Source organism: Neolamprologus brichardi, chromosome 7 (assembly GCF_056152115.1).
Source record: "Neolamprologus brichardi isolate AB-2024 chromosome 7, ASM5615211v1, whole genome shotgun sequence".
Taxonomy (NCBI): domain Eukaryota; kingdom Metazoa; phylum Chordata; class Actinopteri; order Cichliformes; family Cichlidae; genus Neolamprologus; species Neolamprologus brichardi.
The window spans coordinates 69,486,860-69,504,886 of NC_142110.1; the positions used below are offsets into that span (position 1 = coordinate 69,486,860).

The following is an 18,027-nucleotide window of genomic DNA, read 5'->3' on the forward strand; positions in this document are numbered from 1 at the left end:
ATTGGGGTTAATGTCTCTCTGCATTAGCACGCTAGCTCCACATCGGCCATCTGACCTCAGCTCCAGAAACACTAGATAGCCCCCCCCCCCACACACACACACAGACTCAAAGATGAACATTACAGCTATGACAGAATAATGATCTAATTAATGAGTGATTGGAACAACTGTGTGCGGTACTGCTGCCCCCACCTCTCTCCCTTTTCATTACGCCCCCACTTCTCTGTCTCATTTCCAGCACTGCTCATCATTAGGCGGCAAACACAAATACACAGAGTTCATAGTTCCAAACAAAGACACTGGTCCTCACACAAGGGGCTGATGTCCTGAAACGGTTTCTGCCACAATAAAAGCTCATTACCGAATTGACACTCCAGAAGCAGACAGGTAGCTCGTTATTGCTTGACTTTCTCTTTGCGGCTTGAACCCCTCCATCGGCAGTTAGCGCCCCCCTTTTATCATAACTCCTCATCATGCCAGATATGTGACAGAGCAATGGCTATTCAAGCAGATATACATTTTATTTCTCATATTTTGCATACCTGAAGCCAGCAGTGGAATGTGAAAGGACTGGAGGCAGCAGCTCTGTATGTTGAGTTAACAGTAAAAGCGTTGCCACGGAGACTCAGGTGAAGTTACTGAAATGTTTTGGCTCCTAACCTTGACTCTGATAACGCTAATGTGCAGCTCAAGAGGCATGAAAAGATGATTGTTGTGTTCAGGGGTCTCTTATTCGGTGAGTTCACGCTATTCAAATGCTCAATGCCACCAAGAGGGGATGGAGTTTAAAAGACCTGAGCTATAATATAGTATATAATATAGAACAAAGAGAAAGGTACTACATCATAAAGGTTTAAGCTGCTTTATTGTTGAGCAGCTAAATTTTTTTTCATTAAGTGCAACATGGCCATCACTTTTACCTGAAGTTTTGCAGCCTTACTGAAAGTCCAAAACTTTAACTTTAACCTATAATTTTACAAAACTGAAAACAGGTGCAAATCTTTACTCTGTAGCAGCTATTGTTTAGCACTAGTGTTAAATACTGGCACAAGTTGTCATTTTCCCCTAGGTGGATTGCTTGATATAAACATGAATTGAACTGAACCAAACAGCGTAGCTTATATATGCGATCAGTGATTTATCACTCTTATTATCTTAATTGTTGAAAAATGTGCCTTTTATATTTATCTCTCTCTGTCCATATATGTATATATATATATATATATATATACACACACACATATATATATATATATATATATATATATATATATATATGTGTGTGTGTATATATATATATATATATATATATATATATATATACACACACACACACATATATATATATATATATATATATATATATATATATATATATATATATACTACATTATTTATAATATTATTAAAGCTCATTGCTGAAGCTATTTAAAGCAAAAATGTCAGGAGATCATTGTTTTCATTAGCAGCTAGGCTGTTCATAATCCTTCCAGTTGATTGAGCATGTGTTCTGGCAGTCAGTGGCAAAAACTGTCCATCAATATTGATCAGAGTGAGTGTGTTGGGCCAATCAATTTGTTTGACCAACATTTAGAACCTAGTACATAGATTGAATTTCCTTTGCTTAAACACTTTAGTGTAGTTAGTCATTTATTCTCCGTCCATCAGTTAGAAGATTAATGAGCCCTCTAGGTCAGTCAATTTCAGTTTTTAACAATGCAACACTGTTGGTGTTCATCATTTTAAACGTTAGCCCCACATTAGATATACCTGGAAACTCGTTTCTAGTTGGTACAGAACATTTGGATCTATATGAAACCTCCTCTGTTACACCATATATATGTGTTATATAATTTTGTAACATTTTGCTAAAACAGTTTGGTAGTGCACCAGTTGTTGTCAGCAAGAAAGACCTGCCTTTAAAGCTAGCTTTCCTTTTTTTCTGTGTATACTGAAAAATAATGGTTAATTTAAGTAAATCGTGATTTTTTTTAAAGGTCATATATTGGTTTTGTGCTTGAAAACACACACATCTGAGTCATATAATGGGACATAAGTGACATTATCATTATTTATGGAAGCATGACAGCATTTAGTTTGGTTATAATGAGAAAAATAGCCAAAAAATGCAAGGACAATGTTAACACAGAAAGGAATAGTGTAATGCTACCAAATGCAAAAATAAAAAGAAAAAAAGAGAAAAAATCAACTCTAATTAAAGATTTGCAAATAGAGACCGAGGATTTGGTTTTTTGCATGTTAGGTTAACAAGCAAAAAACAGAAACAGGTGTTAGCCCTTAAGGATAAGAAAAAGAGGATGGATGGGTTTTTAACCCTCTCGACGCAGGCGTTGCCGATTTGCAACAGTTAAAAACTAACAACCTGATTACCCCACATACATATTTTATGAGTTTTTTTTTACTCAGAAGTACCACTGCAGGACTTGGTTGTGCATGAGCAACAAAAAGTTTAATTTGAGCCTGAGAGGGTTAATACTTTACTTTTTTCCTTTCCTTTCTTTTTTGATTTTTTTAGAGAATCCTCCAACATTTCAAAATTTTGGCAAGTCTTTCCTTTTCTTCAACCCTGGCCACCACAGCTGAATATGTTTTTAGGAGATTGCATATTTTAGATGTGACGGGTTTTCAAGTTAGAAATTTGGCATGTTGGTATTTCTGGTTTCTTTTTTTTGTATTAGTGACAACTTGTCAAGAAGCAAGCCTGACACAGTCTGAACATAACACTCTTAAACCTAAAGTGATTACGGCTTGTGAGTAACACCATAGGAAGCATGTCAGGTTGTCACCTGAGTGGCACCTCGTCAAATGCTCGTTTACCCTCTTGTCACCCTCCCTTCACCGTGTGCCCTCTGTGCTGCCTACCATGATTCATCTCCCACAGGAAGGTGGCTTAGCTGCAAAGAGACATTTGTATCCAAGAGGACTCCTCCTGAAGGGCCTCTGCTTAGCCCGTGATGACATTTTCATTTGACCCACAGGCAACATTCCTGTAATGAGAATCCATCAGAAAGCAATCTCCTAAAATAGAAAGGGGTTTCAATTCGAGGACGCTTATATTGATATGCAAAATATGTTAAAAAAGCCTTTCAGTTAGATGAGTTAGATACATGAGGAGCCAATGGAAGCCATGTGAAGATGCACAGGATTGGTTTGTTCAGTTTTTAGCATGATAAAAATTATGCTAATGGGTATGGACTTAGAGAGGAACTCTTGAAAATGAGAAAAAGCATTAATCTGACATTCAGGTGTATTGAAAATGTGTATGAAATAGATTTCACTCCCCAAGTGTGTTTCAAAACTGGTTATATGTGTGTCCAAATATTGGTGCATAAAAAGCCCCAGTGCAGCTTCAGCTCCTTAAACCTGTTTAGGGTAAAGAGGTGTTAGAAGAAGACATCTCTTGGTATAAGGGCTAAGACATCTCTTGGTATAAGGGCTATTTTCACAGGACGATCCTGAGAAAAAAACAAGTCCAGCCTTATTGCCTTCATGGGAATTAAGAGGGGAAGCAGCAGCCAGGTGCTCCTAATCGAGCCAGACTGATTAGTCATACAGAAAATGATCACATCAAGCTGTTGCTGCTGAAGGTGTCTCTCCAAGCTACTCATTGATGAGGTACAATTAGGACTGTTTATACTGTGAGTTTGTTAATGGAAGAGCTTTGATCACTTCTTTAACCTCCTAGGACCTTTTTAGATTTATATTAGGACACTAACTGTCACGTCCTTATCACCGGCTTTGCTTCTGTATGTTCTGCTCCACACACTTTGGCTTTTTCCTGTAAATGTGTCTTTATGTTTTACAGCTGCTTTAATCACTGCTTCATGATGATGATGATGGTGGTGATGATGACTCTGTGTCTCAGATTGGTGTCACAGTTCGTAGATTTGGGGAAGTTTGCTGTGCTGATGACGATTTCTCTGCTGCTGAAGATCTTCACATGCAGCCAAGGTGTGTGTGTGTCTGTGTGTGCGCATATGTGTGTGCGCATGTGTCTATGTGCGTGTGTGTGTGTGTGTACGTGCGTGCGTCTGTGTGCGTGTGCATGTGTCTGTGTGTGCGTGTGCGTGTGTCTGTGTGTGTGTGTGCGTGTGTCTGTGTGTGCGTCTGTGTGTGCGTGCGTGCGCATGCGTGTGTGTGCGCGTGTGTCTGTGTGTGCGTGCGTGTCTGTGTGCGTGTGTGCGCATACGTGTGTGTCACGCATGTGTCTATGTGTGTGCGTGCGTGTGTGCGTGTGTGTCTGTGTAGGTGTGTGTGCGTGTGTGCGTGCATGTCTATGTGTGTGTGCGTGTGCGTGTCTGTGTGTGTGTGTGTGCGTGTCTATGTGTGTGTGTGTGTCTATGTGTGCGTGTGTGCGTGCGTGCGTGTGTGCGTGTGTGTCTGTGTGTGTGCGTGCATGTCTATGTGTCTGTGTGTGCGTCTGTGTGTGCGTGCGTGCGCATGCGTGTGTGTGCGCGTGTGTCTGTGTGTGCGTGCGTGTCTGTGTGCGTGTGTGCGCATACGTGTGTGTCACGCATGTGTCTATGTGTGTGCGTGCGTGTGTAGGTGTGTGTGCGTGTGTGTCTGTGTAGGTGTGTGTGTCTGTGTGTGCGTGCGTGTCTGTGTGTGCGTGCATGTCTATGTGTGTGTGCGTGTGCGTGTCTGTGTGTGTGTGTGTGCGTGTCTATGTGTGTGTGTGTGTCTATGTGTGCGTGCGTGCGTGCGTGCGTGTGTGCGTGTGTGTCTGTGTGTGTGCGTGCATGTCTATGTGTGTGTGTGTGCGTGCGTGCGTGCGTGTGTGCGTGTGTGTCTGTGTGTGTGCGTGCATGTCTATGTGTGTGTGTGTGTGTGTGTGCGTGCGTGTGTGCGTGCGCCTGTGTGTGTGTGTGTATCTGTGCGTGCGTGTGTGCGATTTGTATTCACAGCGTGGGGCTGTCTTTACAGGTCTGAAGAAGACGGTCGAAGCTCTTGTCCAATCGGTGAAGAGGCTTGATTGTGTCATCATCCTGACGTTGTTCTGCCTGAGCATCTTGGCTATGATTGGTTTACAGTTCTTCATGGGAACCCTGAAGAACAAATGTGTCTTCTGGTGGATGAACACAAACACGACAGAATTCGATTTCCACAACCACATCACCTCTCCAGGTATGATGGTCGTACCACATCCTGATTGGCAGGTCAGCCTTTTAAGACAGTTAGATAGACTCGCAGGTCTTCTTCCAACATTACAATGAAAGCAGTGGAAAGAGATCTCATGTGAGATCAGGTGAACCTCTGAGGAAAAGTCAATCATTTAAAATCAATAATGTAGATGCTGAAAATTGCAGCGTAAATGTGACCTGTAATCTGTTATTGAGAGCATTTCCTGGCTCAGTGATGTATTAAACATGTCCGTGACGACAGTTCTGCAGCACAGTCCCTCAGTGCTCGTCCAGGGATGTTATCAGGACCTGGGGCTCTGCGAGAATTGATCCTGGTATTAGAAAGTTTGGAAATGTTCAGCTGGCTTTGTAGTGCAGACTTCAGCACCTGTCATCGTCGCCACCCCTGCCCTTAAATTAGAAAGGTGAAACATGATCTGTTTGTACGGTTTGGATGTCTGTCTGCCTTCTAGCAAAGTATTACTACATTCCTGGACATCCTGATCCTGTGGTGTGTGGAAACCAGTCAGACGCTGGGTAAGTAAACATGAGTCTCTTTCATTCACTGACAACAACAACAATAAAAACTGTTTTTTATGTGTTCAGGGGCTGTCCAGATGGTTTCACCTGTGTGAACGCAGGAAGTAACCCAAACTACGGATACACCAGCTACGACTCGTTTTTCTGGTCTCTGATGTCACTTTTCAGACTCATGATGAATGATTACTGGGAAAGCCTGATGCAGTTGGTCAGTAACTCACTGATGACCACATGCAGGCTCCTCCCACTACTCCGGTTGTCTCATCTGTGTCTCTCACCTGTCTGTCCCTTTGCAGACGTTGCGAGCTGCAGGAAAATCCTATCTGATCATCTTTCTGTTCGTCTTCTTCCCGGGTTGTTTCTTCCTGCTCAGTCTCATTGTGGCGGTGGTTGTCATGACACGAGCGGAGCAAGAAGAGACTCAAGATGCCGAGGCCATACAAAGAGAAGAGGAGTTCGGACGGATTGTGGAGGTGCTGAAGAGGAGAGAGGAGGAGGAGGTCAGTAAGGACTCTCTGTAGTCATTAGAACAACAAGTCCTCACTGCTTCCACAGGAATTAGGAGGGCAATGAGCAGCCAAATACTAGTCAAATCTAATCAGATTTAGTTCATTGGTTGGTCATCAGTAAGGACTGGGTGCTGCACCTTCAAAAACACAAAAGCAGGAATCAATGATCAACACACGGGAATAAAGTTGCTTCTTATTTACTGAACCTTGTGTCACATGTTACAGGTGCAACTTTTTTACGTCTACCTAACTTACAGACCTCTCTTCTTCTAAATTCTTACATTTATCTCGACTTCTGGAACAGACTCAATACCGCTGTTGGGTCTGCGCTACAGCAGGCCCGCTGGTTCAGACTGATTCCCGTGAAGAAAGAAATACCGAACACTCCAAAGAACCAGCCCCCGCTTGCAGCCTTTTCTTTGTGTGACACACAGTTTACACAAACACCCATTGTAAAAAAAACCCTATGGTCACAAAAGGTTAAAACACTGCGTGTGTGTGTGTGTGTGTGTGTGTGTGCGAGCATGTTTGTGTCTGCATGTGAGTGAGTGTGTGTGGATGGGGGTACGTTTGTGTGACTTCCTGCTGAGGATGTGCCTACAGTTACACTATAGCCCCCCTCACCATTCAACAGGCTGGGGAGGGCAACAGAAACAGAAGAATGTCTCTGAGCATACAGTTTAAGGCCAGGCTTACAAATTTAAGTACAATAATGGCAACATTTAACAATTTCAGCCTATCAACCGCCTTTCCTGGCCTCGCTAGTATAGCAACACACAATGCCCTATCTCAACAATCAACCTACTCTGTGTGCTTCTCCGGAGAAATAAACTTAAGACGCCTGTACGAATAGTAACTGTTATGTATATATAAACAAATGATTCATTATGATACCACACTGGGCATTGCAGCAAATTCACAGCAAGAAAGGATGCTCAGAGAAACCTCAGGTACTGTGGCTGAGGTCCAACAGCCCCATCTCAGACTCTACAGGCCTCATTGAGCAGGTTGATGGGCTCCATGGCCACGACAAAAGGGAGATCAGAATCGCCTTTATTGGCCGTGTATATGCGCAGACACATACAAGGAATTTGGTTCCGGTAGATGACGACTCTCAAGCACAGCCATGTAAATCACAACAATATGTAAACAATACAATAGAAACAATATAAAATAACCATAAGGTGTGTGTCTCTTGGAGGAGAGCCACACCAACAGCTGAGCTCTGACAGCTTTCGTAGAGCACTGGCACACTAGGCCCAGGTGTTGCTAAAACATTCCACACCTGTACAAAATATACTGGAATAACACGAGTAGGTCTATTATCAGGCTTTAGTTCTGTTCATGTATCAAACACGTCCTATTCTTCATCAAAATATCCTTCCTTCTGTGTCTAGCATGTGACTGATCCTGCAGACCTGTCGGCAGCTGATGCCAGTGTGCATTTAAAATCCAGCTGTTCCAAAAACCTTTCACCAGTTTCTTCTCAACTTATTGTGTCAGCCATGACCTTTCTGAGACAAAATAACCCTGTTTGGAAACTGTTCAGAGTACTGTGGGATGGCTCTGCTGAAATCGTCATTTAGCATAACTGAGTTTGGGTGTTTTGTTATGGACAGCAGGCTTCCAGCACGGTAGAGACTCCAGAGCAACAGGACTCACTGCAGAAGAAGAAATCAGCTGCCGGTATACGAGCTACTAAGCAAGAATACGTTGAAGGTAAACAGATATTTACCTCCACCTCTTTAACCTCCACCTTCTTTCATTGGGACATGACATTACAACACGCTCTGTTAATGAGAGCAGTCACAGGTACACAAACACGAAGAGCCGAGGCTCTGCAGACAACTTAATGCTGACACAGTTTGTGGCCTCACAGAGTAGCTTTGTGTTGCAGAGGCAGAGGAGCACCACCGGCCTTTGTGCTGCACCTGCGCTGACGCCTTGCTGAAGGGGGACTGTTGTGGCTGCTGGCGATGGCTCAAACAGCAGTTTCACACCTTCATCACGAACCCTTTCTTTGACCTGGTCATCATCATCTGCATCATTGTTAGCACCATCTTCACAGCCATGGAACATTACCCTATGTTCATGGAGTTCATGGAGACCCTGGTCATTGCTGATCTGGTGAGTGTTGAAGAAGTGTCTGCAGATCCTGTTATCTCCTACTTGGTTAATTCAATGGCAGCTTCTTCACTGCAGGCTAAAATCAGGACTTTTCCATTCTGCTCCCTTAGTTTGGTGTAAACTTGATCAGTCGCAGGGACCATATGTTCTTCTTCGATGTGCCTCCATGACCAATTTAGTGATGAATGCTTTTAGCAGGTTCTTCAGCCACCTAGCAAGAGTGGTTTAAAATGTCCACTCAGAGCAACTACATCACAAATGGTAACAAACCAATGGTACAAACCTGTAAACGACCTGCATAACTGAGAGGAAAAGCAGCACAGTGAGGTAAAAATGTAATGGGGGTACAGTATAAACCTCTGGCAAGTCTCGAGAAAAGTAAAGACAAGCTGGGATTCAGAGGGAGCTTTGCTGAGGTTTATTCAAACACCGTGAGTCTTCTTGCAGTAACAGTGATGCCTGGTCAGAGTGATCTACCTTTACATGGGTGACATTTCTTCTACTTCTGCACGGGACTCGGTGTGTTCGAGGTTTTTCATCTGCTTGTCTGCCGATGGTTGGATGAATTGGATGCAAAACACGCTTCTACCCTGTGACCTCTGACCCCTTTGAACTGTGCAGGTCTTCCATGGGATCTTTGCAGCTGAGATGATCATCAAACTTGTCGCACTGGGCCTGCATGGATACTTCCAGGTCAAATTTGTAGTTTCTTCTCAGCAGTTCAGTGATCTGCCATTTTCAAAGAAACATTTGTGATTGTTTGTTGTCGTGGTTACAGGTGCGCTGGCATATCTTCGACTTTATCCTCGTCATCATTTCTCTGGTGCAGCTGGGACTGGCTGACGTTGTTGAGGGTCTGCGCATTTTTCTTCTGGTTAGTATAACATCACCATTACCGTCACCATCATCATCTGTTCTCACGTATCTTTCTGTTTGTCCAGTTTCGAGTGTTTAGGCTGGCCCGTTGGTGGCCGATGCTCCACAGGTTTTTGAAGATCGTCTGGGCCTCAGTGGGGAACCTGACTCTGGTTCTCTTCATCACGGTCTTCATGTTCTCTGTGGCGGGCGTGCAGCTGTTCCAGTCGGACTACAAAGCTAACGTCTATCGCATTTCTTATGACTGCCAGCTTCCTCGTTGGCATATGGCAGACTTTTTCCACACCTTCATGCTTGTCTTCAGGGTCTTGTATGGACTGTGTTTAGAGTCTTTATGGGATTGCATGGAGGTCTCGAATGATGGCATGTGTGTGACCTTCTTCATGATTGTCCTGATTGTTGGAAAGCTGCTGGTGAGTCTCTTTACACTCAACAACCTAGAATGACCCAGTCCACCTTAGCCCATCAGGAGTTTTTGAATGAGTTCCTGGTCTGTTTGCAGATCCTACATCTGTTCCTGAATTTATTGTTCATCAATGATCAGCTGGTGGAGTCAGAAGACAAAACAACAAACATCCTGCAGAGTACCATGAAACAGACCAGAACCTGGATCCCCAAGAGTATCTGGACTTTGTGGGGGAAGAACAACGCTGACCAAGATCACAAAGGTGGTTTTTGTTTGTATATTTGTCTTTGTAGGTTCTCAGTTATCCAGGTCACAGTAATCCAAGGAGCTTGTTTTGTGCCATTACTTTATTGTTGTTTTGGGGGTCTGCATTATTAACATGGAATGTAGATATAACACTGGCACAGCCACAATGAGGTAACATATTAGTCAAAGTCAAGCTAAACTTTATTGTCATCTCCGCTAAATGGCAAAAAGTAAATGGCCTATATTTGTATAGTGCTTTACTTAGTCCCCTATGGACCAAAAGCACTTTACACTGCATTCAGTCATCCGCCCATTCACACACTGGTGATGGCAAGCTACATTGTAGCCACAGCTGAGGGTCCGGTTACATCAGTGCACACATGGGCCACGAGCTTCTTGGATGAGAGCTGAAACGTCTTCAAGCAACATAAAGAATTCCAGACGCTTTTTTTTTTTGCAAGCTCCTTTGACTCTACAAGACTTTGCTGGTTCTTCAAATATTCAATAAAAACATGTATGCTAATTCATAACGAAGAAACCCCCCCCCTCCCCCCTCCCCCCCGATGTCTGCAGAGCTGTTGAAAAGGCTCTGGAGGTCCCTGTATTGAGGACGTAAACCTGTGACACAAAAAATCACAAAACTCGGACGACCACAGACTGTTTTCCTTCGTGGTGATGAAGGAAAACGGTGGGCTGGCATGTAAAAGGGCATTTATTCCCTTCAAGGACCGGAAGCTCCATAAAGCACCCCCCCAATAGCCAAACCCATCTGTTCTCTGATTGGTTAGTTAAATTTGTGATTGACATGACATTGGCCAATCAGATGAAAGGAAGAAAAATAGGGTCAAAATGCGCACTTGTAACTTGTAACTTGAGTGCAGAGTTTCACACGTGTTTTTTGGATAAGTCCACAAACAAATTATTTTTACACAAAACTGATTTACAAGTACAAAATATTTATGACCACAATTTGAGCCAATACATTTTCTCATATACTTCCAAATGTTCAGGTTTCTTTTACAACCAGAGGAGTCGCCACCTGCTGGACATTAGAGAGACTGCAGGTTTGAGGCAGTGTTGCCTTCATGTTTCAGGTCATCCTCACACATACTCTGTTGTTAGTGGTTTATTTTTTTTTCTGTGGATCGTATTTGGATTTCTGTGTCTTTTTTAAGTTTTAGATTTAGAGCTTTTAATTTGGAAAGATTTTCATGTTTTCCTCATTTGCAGGTGACACTGAAAAAGACAACAAGGAGGAGCATCTGGCCTTAAGCTCTGTGAGCTCAGATCAGCTGACCCTGGATGATAACCACACGAACATGGCCGCCTGGGAGGCCCCCGTCGCTGTGGCTGAGATCGAGTTTAGGACGCCTGAAAATGCACAAGAAAAGGAGACGCAGCATGTAAAGCAGATTCTACTGTTTTTGATCCTAGAGCAGAATTTCATGTTAAAAGTAAATACTGATGTGTGACGCAGCTTCGGCCTCGAGTATGAACAGCAGATAAACATGTTTGTGTATTTATTATTTCACAGTGCTATTTTCCTCACTGTGATCCCTGTGCATGAAGAACATCTCTCCACACTCGATGCGACCGCAGCATCATCAGAGCTTCAGCATAACTGCAGTTGTCTTTATGATGAATTGAGTGAAACACAGCGATGAGACTGCTTTCACACACACATCCACAGCACACAGGTTTAAAGCAGACGACTGGACCGTGTAAGGTTCAGGTTTTAGTTTGAAATTCATCAGCAGCTGCTGATGTTAAAATCACTGCAACAGTTTAAAGAAGCTGCAGGTGATCATCAGACTTTTACAGGACTGAAATCAGCCATCCTGAATTCACAGACACAGTAAAGACCCGAGACATAAACCGCGTGAGGTTTCAGAATGTGAACACTTAGTCCGGTGACAGTATTTTAAAGTAACTAGGACATTAAAGTTTATTTATGTTTGTGAACTTCTGTGTCTGCAGTGTGACGTCATGCAGAAACGTAAAGATGAAACTCATCCAGAACCTGAGGACTGCTGCTGCAACAGTATGAGCACACACACACTGTTATATCAAATTATTATATGTAAAATAGTTTAAACCTGCAGTGACAAACCTTTGTCTCCCTCTTCTGGCAGTGAGAGTAATTACGTAAATACTGAGCTTTGGTAAACGTGTTCATGTTTCACCATATTTGGATCACACAGACTCGGATACCTGCTAATTAGTGTTCAGTAACATCCAAATAAAATCCTCAAGTGTCAGTCCCTGAAACTGGACCTCAGACTTCTTGAATGTCTGTTGGTCCAGTTAACCTCACAGCAGCCATATTATTGGTCAGATGATTGTAATAAAAATGATCCAAAAGGCTCCAACAGCACAAACACGGTCCAGAGGTCCAGTTCAGGGACTGCAATTGGCAGACAGCTAGCAGCTACACCCGCCTGTGTCACCATCCACCTGTTAGTCAAAGAGGCCACGCCCCTAATAATGCCAACTTTAAGGCTCAATACAAACCTTCTCTCACTCTCTTACAGTTGTCATGAAAGGGGGAAATTATGGATATGGATTTGGTCTCAGGCTGTAAACATGTTTATTTGTGCTGTAAAGTTTTAACATAGGGACATGTTAAATCTATGGGGACTGGCTCACTGCTGGAGCCTCTGCTAGAGGAACTGCAGCTTTTGGTTCTTCTGTGCATGATTTAGTTTTCAGTGCCTCAGTTTGATGGATGATGTAGACCCAATTTAAAAGTTCAACAAACTGTGACATACAGAGATGATATCAAAGTTCCTGCACTGCAGCTGTAACAGTTTCCGTTACATCAAGAGAACAGAAGCCAATCAGTCAGCAACGCCTCCGATGTGTTTCAGGCTGTTACATCTGCTGTCCGTTCCTGGAAATAGACACATCCCAGGGTACCGGCAGGGTCTGGTCTAACTTCAGGAGAGCCTGCCTCTGCATTGTGCAACACAAATTCTTTGAGGGCTTCATCGTCTTCATCATCCTGCTGAGCTGTGCAGCTCTGGTAAACAGACATTGTCAATACATATTTGACAATATACATCATGAATTCATGTCACATTCAAACCCTGAACTCACTCGGACATGAACATGTTTTATCTTCCTGGCTTAACTCTACACTGAAACCACTGAGCTAAACATACGGCACTGATAGCGACCTGCATGAACCCACCGACAATTGATTTGGTTTTTGAAATCACTTTTGGATCAGTGTCTTGATGCATGCTCAATCCTCCAGGTAAGTAAATCCCAAAGGTTGAATCTGTACACCTGGTCGTAACGTTTTCAGGAGAAACTTTCATCATCAGGGGACTTCTTCAGTCTCAGCTGACTGCAGGTCTCCAACCATATAAACAGGACATTTGCACACTGACTGAAACTAGCACCACTGAAGGAACAATGGGAGGTCAGTTCCTTGATCGTTAATATGCAAAGACCTTTTATCAAAAACGATTGATCAATAACCATGAGTCCCATTCACAGAGAGTTGGGGAATGGCTGCAATCACAGCATTGTAAGATGGTGACAGATGTACCCTTAGGCCCCTCCTCCATTCAGAGATGGTCTTTCCCTTTTCACGTAAATGGCCTCCTTGACGCCACGCTCAAACCAGCGTTCCTCCCTGTCCAGGATGTTACATCCTCATCATTGAAAGAGTGTCCACTGGCCTGTAGGTGTAAACAGACTGCAGAGTCCTGGCCTGACGAGGTGGCTTTTCTGTGTTGTGTCATCTGCTTGTGCAATCTACTGTTTATAAGGTTGGAAACCTGCAGTCAGCTGAGACTGAAGAAGTCACCTGGTGATGATGAAACGTTTCTCCCGCTGAAAATGTCCAGATGAACTGAATCAACCTTTTTGGAGCTGTTGGGGTGGTTTCCTGTTCACGGGTAGAAAAGTTATGTCTTATTATTGCAGAGGTGCTGCTCTAAAAGACACAAAATATCCCCTCACTAAGGCGCCAGAGTTGCAGATGATCACAGTCTACAATATTAGAGAGAGGATCACAACAATCAGATGACAAGAGCAGCCCTTGGTGACAGTGGGAAGGAAGAATCCCTTTTTTAACAGAAAGAGACCTCCATCTGAACCAGAATCAGGGAGGAGCAGCCATCTCCTGGATGTGTCAGAGGGTGGTGGCTAAAAACAGAGACAGAAAAGAAGAGCTCATGAAGAACAAACAGGACAGCAGGTCGTCTGTTAAACCAGAAGGTCACACTGCTAGAATGACAGTGGTTGTCCTCAGATCGTCTCATGTGCTGCTTGTTGTGAGTAAACAGGTGTGTGTTTGTGAACAGGTTTTTGAGGACATCTACCTGGGGCATCATCCAGTCTTGCAGAGAGTTTTGAAGATGGCAGACCTGGTGTTCACCTTCGTGTTTCTGGTGGAGATGCTACTGAAGTGGATCGCTTTTGGATTCAAGAAATACTTCACAAGCTTCTGGTGCTGGCTCGACTTCCTCATCCTAGATGTAAGAGCACAATCGGCAGCACCGATTATTGGCAGTATTTTACAAAGCCAGTCACGGAGGGACCACAAGCCAGTGTTGTCCTAGTGCTGGTCCCAAGCCTGGGTAAATGGGGAGGGTTGTATCAGTAAGAGCATTCTGACTAAATCTTGGAATGAACGAAAAATGATGTGGGGCATTTAACCATGTGTGGAGCTGGAGATCATAGACCCACCTCAGCATTGGTGATGGCACTGAAGCTAAAGGACGGGCTGTTCATGTCTGAGATGTGGGCGGCTTTGACAGGATGTCAGTATTTGATGTTGTAGTAAAGAAATGGGGTTGTTTCAGTTTGAACAGATAAACTAACAGCACACAGTCAGGCTGGGTAAGATGAACCTGCTGCTTCACTGCTCTCCTGTACAATGAGGTCAGTTCAATTTAATCGAGTTCAATTCAATGTTATTTATATAGCACCAAATCACAACAACAGTTGCCTCAAGGTGCTTTACACTATAAGGTCAAGACCCTACAGTAATGTTAAGGAAACCGAGAAAACCCAACAATCATATGACCCCCTATGAGCAAGCGCTTTGGCAACAGTGGGAAGGAAAAACTCTTTTAACAGGAAGAAACCTCAAGCAGAACAAGGCTCAGGGAGGGGCGGGGCCATCTGAGGCGGGGCCTGATGATTTAAGACCTTATTGATTTAAGAGTATGTGAGGAGCAGGGTTTTGAATTCTGGATTTAACAGGAAGCCAAAACAGAAATCTGCTCTCTCTTTCTAGTCCCTGTCAGGACTCTTGCTGCAGCATTTTGGATCAGCTGAAGGCTTTTCAGAGAGTTTTTTGGACTTCCTGATAATAATGAATTACAGTCGTCCAGCCTGGAAGTAATAAATGCATGAACTAGTTTTTCAGCGCCACTCTGAGACAGGATATTTCTAACTTTAGAGATGTGGCACAAATGGAAGAACGCAGTCTTACATATTTGTTTAATATGTGCGTTGAAGATATGATACAAACCACTGCAGCACAGTACCTGTAATACCTACAGCATGTTCTAATCGCTCTAACAGGATATTATGGTCGACAGTATCGAACGCTGCACTGAGGTCTAGCAGGACAAGCACAGAGATGAGTCCACTGTCAGTGTCACAATCAGCAGGGCTGACTGTGTGTAGAGTGAAGGGTGGACCCAAATGCAGACGGAAACAAAATGTGAAACGTGACTTGAATAACAGAAAACGAGCCGTTTATTGAGGCTGGCAAAATAACTGTAAACAAAAGGCAAAATGCAAGGCTAACAATAAACTAAACTGGGTGAGCTAAATTAACCAAAAACCTACAACAGGAACATGGACTTGACATAAACTTGACGCAACTTCTTGGCTTGCAAACAAAGCAGACGATCTGACAGTGACACACTGAAAACAGAGGAACACATGGAGGAACAGCTGACTGACATGAGCCAATGAGAGGACAGGGGAAGTGAAACTAAATACAATGAACAAAGAACACACGACTCCTTCAAAATAAAACAGGAAACACTGAAACTAGACATGACAACACAAGCTTAACAGACCTAACACATGATGAATGATACAAGAACTCAAACATAGAAACCAAGGAAACAATAAATAATAACTGCCTTTCCTTAACTAAAGCTAAATAGGAATGACACATAAACTAATCACAAATCTAAAATGAGACAAATACAAAATGAACTCAGAGCGCCGGGTCAGAGACCCAGCCTGTGACAGTCAGAGGCCATAAGAAGATCATTTGTAACCTTCACTAAAGCTGTTTCTGTGCTGTGAACTCTATGAGTAGTAAGCAAAGTTTATTTATTAAGTTTATTTATTTATTAAGCACTTTTCACAGAGCCTCTGTACACAAAAGGGTAAAATAAATCTGAACATTAAGTGCTAAAATATTCAATAAAAAGATTTGATAAAATAAAATAAACAGGTAGTTTTAAAATAAATAAATAAACCTATAATCATTCCAATAAAAGTTCTGAAGCCTGTTTAAACAAAGATTTTAACTACTTTTTAAAAGAGTCCACAGAGTCCACTAAGTGTAGTTGTGGTGGTAGACTGTTCTACAGCCTTGGTGCCACAGACTGAAAGCCTCTGTGCCCCCTCGTCTTTAGTCATTTACAGGGAACAACCAACAAATCCTGTCTGTGAATGAAGAAAGAAAGCAATGATTTGTCCAAGCTGGAAAACAGGTTATTACAATAGTCTAAAAATAACTTAGAAATGTTACTTAAATGAAATGAACAGCAATATGATGAAGATTGTATATGCAAGTCGAAGCCAGAGAAGAATCCAATATTACACCCCGTATATGGCTCAACTCCTTGAACGGTCCACCATATACAAGCACAGGTGAGCCCATAAATGGCAGGAAGTAAACATTCATTACTAAATAAGGAAACCAGAATCTTACATGCAAGTGTGCCTGCAGTTAAACACTATAGCTAATAGCATCCCCCACCATGCTAGATGTAGGGATGCAGTTCAAGAAAAGGTTTACAGTTTTAAACACAACCATTACAACAGAGGCAATGGTTTGTTCTAACAGAGACCTATCAGATAAGTAAGAAGAAAACCAGTCTAAGGCAGAGCCACATACACCAGCCTGAACCTCAAGCCTGTAAGGCAGGATGTTATGGTAAATGGTATGAAAGGCTGCACTAACACTGGACAGAATGATAGCAGAACAGTCCCCTGCATCAGAAACCATTCAAAGATCATTACAGATTCATTAGTAAAGACCTGATTTTCTACAGTTGAAACCTGACTGAAACTCTTCCAATAAGCCATTCCTCTGCAGATGATCTGTTGACAACTACTGTTTCAAGAATCTTTGCGATGACATGAAGGCTGGGGATTGGCCTATAATTAGCTAAGACAGCTGGGACAAGGGATTGGTTTTAAGTAATGTTTAACAACTGCCATCTCGAAGGCCTGTGGCTTGTAGCCGATTATTAGAGACAGGTGGATCACATTGTCACCGCTGTGCTGTCTTCTAGGTGTCTCTGTTCTCCCTGATGGGCAACATGCTTGGATACACCAGCCGGCCTCTGAGAGCTCTGAGGACTCTGAGGGTCCCGTCTCGCTTCAAGGGCATGAGGGTGAGGCAGGCACTCATACAGATACAGACATTGCCGAGCAGGATGTAGGTGTACTCCTCTGCTAGAGAAAGAAGATCAAATATTTATAAAATTCTTTACTTGTTAAATGATTTGTAGGGTTCGTGTGATTTTCTCTTTTGCTCTACTCATCATTATGTTCCCTTTTTAGGAGATTTGACTCCTTAGGCTGTGTCTGTTATTTCCCATAGACACTGAAAGTTTGTCCTATCCATCATCATTCTCCTTATTTGCAGGGCATCTATCCCTAACAGTTTCTTCAATCTCACCCAACTCGGGGAGCGTTCGTCAAACAATCTTTGTTTTCTTATTTCTCGGTTGTCCATCCTACAGACGTGGCCCAGGTATTTTAATCGCTGGTGTAAGCAGAAGGACTTCATCACTTTTGTCTCAGTAATGCATGCAGGTCTGCATTTGTGAGTTTTAATCGCCAACCCGTTATTCAGCCTCCCAAATCTGCATGACCACACAAAAAGAACACACTTTGACGTTCATAGGAAAGTTTTTCCATACTTAAGGAGGTTACTCCACAGACTGGCGGCTGTGCTCCGTTTGCTCAG

The 18,027-nt window shown here is 43.0% G+C and overlaps 1 protein-coding gene across 1 annotated transcript in view; it reads left to right on the forward strand.

Annotated features, from left to right (window-relative positions):
* Positions 1-18,027, forward strand: part of LOC102781335 (sodium channel protein type 4 subunit alpha B-like) — a 54,604-nt gene that overhangs the window by 14,437 nt on the left and 22,140 nt on the right. The window contains exons 7-22 of the mRNA XM_087844306.1: positions 3,887-3,972; positions 4,945-5,145; positions 5,615-5,678; positions 5,748-5,889; positions 5,978-6,181; positions 7,810-7,909; positions 8,088-8,317; positions 8,939-9,010; positions 9,096-9,191; positions 9,259-9,606; positions 9,696-9,861; positions 11,076-11,248; positions 11,823-11,886; positions 12,713-12,867; positions 14,159-14,332; positions 17,348-17,449. Of these exons, the coding sequence (XP_087700432.1) occupies positions 3,887-3,972; positions 4,945-5,145; positions 5,615-5,678; positions 5,748-5,889; positions 5,978-6,181; positions 7,810-7,909; positions 8,088-8,317; positions 8,939-9,010; positions 9,096-9,191; positions 9,259-9,606; positions 9,696-9,861; positions 11,076-11,248; positions 11,823-11,886; positions 12,713-12,867; positions 14,159-14,332; positions 17,348-17,449 (2,377 nt within the window). The remainder of the gene's footprint in view (positions 1-3,886; positions 3,973-4,944; positions 5,146-5,614; positions 5,679-5,747; positions 5,890-5,977; positions 6,182-7,809; positions 7,910-8,087; positions 8,318-8,938; positions 9,011-9,095; positions 9,192-9,258; positions 9,607-9,695; positions 9,862-11,075; positions 11,249-11,822; positions 11,887-12,712; positions 12,868-14,158; positions 14,333-17,347; positions 17,450-18,027) is intronic.